At 40.1% G+C, this 4,784-nt stretch overlaps 1 protein-coding gene across 1 annotated transcript; it reads left to right on the plus strand.

The window, feature by feature from the left end:
• The first annotated feature begins 1,267 nt into the window (after window positions 1–1,267).
• Window positions 1,268–2,614, plus strand: LOC114841344 (fibronectin-binding protein A-like). The gene is made up of 2 exons (XM_029126293.1): window positions 1,268–2,416; window positions 2,502–2,614. Exons 1-2 carry the CDS (start codon window positions 1,268–1,270, stop codon window positions 2,505–2,507), a joined length of 1,155 nt encoding a protein of 384 aa, XP_028982126.1. The 3' UTR covers window positions 2,508–2,614.
• Window positions 2,615–4,784: the final 2,170 nt, after the last annotated feature.

Below are 4,784 nucleotides of genomic sequence, written 5' to 3' on the forward strand. Positions count from 1 at the left end.
CAATACTTTGTCAATGATTTCTCCAAGCACCCAGCATCGTACTTGGTAAACCACTTCTTCAAACGTTGCATATTGACCACTGCACAATGAAAATTAATAGGACCTCCATCAAAAAGACTATGATGATAGACACACTTTATTTCCACTTCCACATTCTCTNAGGCTTTTGGGAAAAATGCTGTGGCTCGGGAGGGGGGGAGGAGGGGGGGCGTTGACTCAACGAGAATGATGTCGCTGGACCGAGATGAGGCATGGGGTAAGGCTGTGATCTCACGGCGGATATTCGATGGTTGCGTCTTACGGTGGGTTTCAAGGTCGCGCATTTAATCACGTACGTGTTATCTAAACAAGAGCGGTCTCGCTGGGCGTCGAGGCAATGGAATGAAGAATGGTTTTGAGGAAATTATTATAAGATGNCTCGATATCAATAACCACCGCCATGTTGCTATGATTCAATTGTAAAAGTAACTGAGAACTTTGCTCAGTCTTCTTGTTTCATCATCCCCACCCCTCCGTGGTTTTTAGCATGAGAGGTAGTGGACTTGGTGTCTGCATACGGTCTTGGAAATGTTACTTCAATAATTTTGTTGTTGTCTGGACAAATTACATGATCTGCTCTCGAGATTCCAGANTGACAAAAAAAAAATTAAAACATTCATAGAAAATCTCATATAAGTATTAACCTAACGAAAAGATAATTTAAAAAAAATTATTCAATCGTGAGACTGAAAGTCGTAGTACGTTCATTCATGTCTGGTTTTGAAGAGTTAGTTGAATGTTTACATGAAGGCACGTGGCTNGAGGTTTGGTAAGATCAAATGGTTATGTATTCATAATATTAATCCAATAACCGTTACGATACGATGATGACGTTTCTTCAAAGTCTGGTTTAGATTATATATTTCGTGGCATGATGCAATAACCGTTGAACGAAATGGCGTTTGAGAGGAGGGGTAATACCAACGTCTCCCTCGGTAGGCTAGTATGTTCTTCAGTTTTTATCCGAAGTCTCACCCCCTCGATTAAAAAAGTATGAATAATCAGATAGTGGGAGTCAACCCGAAGATGACGCTTTTGTTATGAAGACCCCGTCAATCAGTTTTATAAACCCCATGCTCGCACAGTGCAGGACATTTTAGATTCAGTGAGTTAAGTGTGAAGAGTTCTACTGCTATGTAGTGTTGGTGGATCTCCAACTGAGCAAGTTTCGACTTTGGAGATAATTACAATTCGTAATTTTGTGGATAACGTGAGGAGTTCTGAAAAAATGAAAAGAGATGTGCCATTGAGAGTGATGGGATCAGTGCACTCTTCCAATTCAGAAAATGAGTACGATAGTTTAACTGATGAGGAGTTTGTGCCTGGTGTGGTGGATTTTTCTGCAACTTCATCTGAGGCCGGAGATCCTGAGGGCACCTCCGAAGTAGAGACATCAGATGGGGAGGCATCGGACCAGAAGGAGACATCAGATGGGGACTTACCTGTGAATGTTTCATCTGGAAGTTCTACTCCATTGCTTTTGGACACATCACAATCAACAATTGTTCCAGACTCAACAACTGATGTGTCAATCGAAAAACCTGTGGTTATTGACATGCGATCTGACAGTATTAATTCTGTCGAGGAGAAAGTTGACAATATTCCCGACTCACCAGAGCCAGCAGAGGAGGATATTATCAGCATTCCCGACTCATCAGAGAGTCCTGAGCCAGCAGAGGAGGATGTTATCAGCATTCCCGACTCACCAGAGAGTCCCGAGCCAGCAGAGAAGAGTATTTTGAATATTCTCGATTCACCAGAGAGCCCCGCACCAGCAGAGAAGGGTATTTTGAATATTCCCGACTCATCGGAGACTCCCGAACCAGCAGAGAAGGGGATTTTGAATATTCCCGACTCACCGGAGAGTCCCGAACCAGCAGAGAAGGGTATTTTAAATATTCCCGACTCACCGAAGAGTCCGGAGGAGGATATTCTGATCATTGATGAGTCATCAGAGAGTCCAAAGCCAGCTGAAGACAATTTTACAGTGCCCGAGACATCGGTGAGCATCTCAGAAAAACATCAACCTATGGATGTAGATTCATTGGAGGTGTTGGTATCAGATACCAGAAGTGATGAGTCAGCATCATACAGTCCAGCACGACCATCAGATGACTCGAACGATGATGATGATGATGATGAGCAACTGCGTGTTTTCGTGCCAGAGGAATGGAGGAGTCAATTGTCTGAGAGAGTCATGAAGAAAAAACTGAGAGCTGTTGTCAACAAACACTTCAAAATTGGTGGTACTTTCCTCACGCTTGGAGGTGTACGAGCTAAATTGATCTTCTGTTCTCACGGCAATGTATTTTTCAAGCCAATGAGAGCCCACAAACGACCTGAACGATTGCCCGCAAACTTCGAAATTCATCCAATTGTAAGTATTAAATAAACTCCATGATAAGAAATGTATAAATTAAGAATTAAATACTCATCCATATCTTTTATTTCATTTGTTTCAGTTGTAAACCAGTATTGGATTTCGAGAGGAATAATTCCCCGTTTTGTCTGCTTACGCTTATCTGACAGGATGATCAGAAACTATGGATTATTATTGCTTACGCTTCAATGAAGATTTTCCTTCTATAATACCAAACAAAATCATGACATTACGTGCATTACAAGTTTTTTCTAAAATTTTACTTTTTTTTCATTATTATTATTTCGAAATTATCCATGTATTGAATAAAAAGAAAAATAGTTCATGTAAATATATTTCAATTATTAGTCTCAACCGTCTTCACAATCTTCCATTCCTCCAAAACATAACCATTGACGCTTTGAATGCCAGACGCCAGGCGCCCAACCGAGAAGGGGAGTGAAGTGTTTGTTAAGTGGATACGCAGTCTTATTGCTCTGCTTCAGTACGTCTCAAACCATCCACGAGATAGTTGAAAAGTGTTTTGACAAGTTTGAAATCAACGTAAGTATTTCAAATTTTGAGTGAAAAAAGTGATTTTAGTGCATTTAAAAGCGATTTCGTGTGATTATTAACAAGTGTATGTTTATTACAGTGGAAAAAAAAACATGGAGAATTATCCATTCCCAGACCCTGAGCAGAGGGAGGAGTGGGAGGAAGAGGACGCAGCCATGGAGGATTGGTGGCTGGAGCAGAAGGAGAAGTGTTGGGATTATATCCCACACTATTACCCTTTGGTGGGACATTTGGCGGTGCCAATGCACCAGGTTGTCAGTTTCCTGGTATACCTGGGAGATTTTCTGTGTTGCGAAGGTACAACAACAAATGATCAATTTAGTTGTTCATTTATTCATTTCTATAAATAATAATAATTTTCATGTAACTCATTTCTATATTTCTTGTGTGTTTACAGCAAGCTTCTGTTCATCAGGAGATGAGAGGATTTTTGAACTTCCTCCGTCTCGTCGATCGTGAGGAAGAGGCGAGGGAGATACTGCCACATGCGCGGTGCCTCACCATCGCCGCATGGCTCATTTTGGGCGTACAAGGTCGTTGCATCGAATAAAGTGAGTAAACATCATCTTCTTTCTACCATTTTCTTAAATTGCATTCAAGAAAAATTAATATTTATATACGTTTCATCTGTTTCAGATGCTGTTAACTTATATTTTCAAAAATTATTATTATAGCTTTTAAACATTTATGTATTAAGGTTTATTTTTTATTCATTAAAAAAAATAAAATATAACACTGAACAAAAGATAAAGCTCAGTTTTCAAATTTATTTGTTCCCTACATCTTTTCAGGTTATTCAATACATTTCTTTTTTTATAAACGTAGTTGTAGGAATAGATTTATACTTTCAGCTCACTCAAGACGCAAGGATTATATCTCCCCTCCAAAAATTTTATTTTCAAACGTTTAGCAGCAGCAGTCAGGCGATAGGCTTCCAGTTTCGGCAAGTTCTCCAGGAAGGTGTCAGACAACCGCGCAGGTAAATACACGATGAACTCATCGTTCAGCACAACGGCTACCTTGTCTCCAAACTGCCTGGTAGAGATGATCTTCAAATCCGTCACTAGGTATTCCTCGTTCAGCGTCAGGTCTGCTCGACGTTTGGTAGGCAAGAAATTCCCCAAAGCGATACAGTTAATTCCGTCCAGATCCAAATCCAGTGGTTGATCAGCCTCCATTTTTGTTTACTTTGCACTTCGTTCGATATAGGCTCAAGGATTGTATCGGCACCGTTGCAGACTTTAGACTGTCTCTTCAAGGGGTTGATGATCAGTACTTATAGGCTTACATGAGTGGAGGGGAGAGTTGCAATTATTCCTGATCATTTTAACGGTATAAAATTTCTAAGAAAAATTGCATAATCCAACGTACTTTTTAACAGTTTCGAACCATTGCATCAGTCTCAACGGCCAAATAATTCTTGGGAATTTGATGAATCAAGGGGATGATATGATGAAACAATCCAACGTATTTTTTCAACGGACAAATTATTCCGAGAATGTAAACGGTTCAATCATTCCTCGAAATTTACTTCTTCGTCATGATGAAACATCTCAACGGAAAAATCACTCGCAGAATTGCAACGGTCAAATACTTCTTGAAATTTGCTTGGAGGGGGGGGGGGGGGATTTTACACATATGATCATTGCTATAAATTCAGTTACATTCACACTGAGTTTGTTAGTGTATTTTTCAAGATGGACCGCGATACCGGGCCTCCTCCGCGAATACTAAAAGTCGTAGAGAATGCTTATCAAACAGTGCTCTATCACGACATAGAGCGATGGATTAATAAATGCATTCGTTATAT

This window comes from Diachasma alloeum, unplaced genomic scaffold (assembly GCF_001412515.2).
Source record: "Diachasma alloeum isolate Michigan unplaced genomic scaffold, Dall2.0 Dall_scaffold_00344, whole genome shotgun sequence".
NCBI lineage: Eukaryota > Metazoa > Arthropoda > Insecta > Hymenoptera > Braconidae > Diachasma > Diachasma alloeum.

Coding starts and splice junctions, on each gene's coding strand:
- LOC114841344 (XM_029126293.1), top strand. CDS start 1,268: ATGAAAAGAGATGTGCCATTGAGAGTGATGGGATCAGTGCACTCTTCC.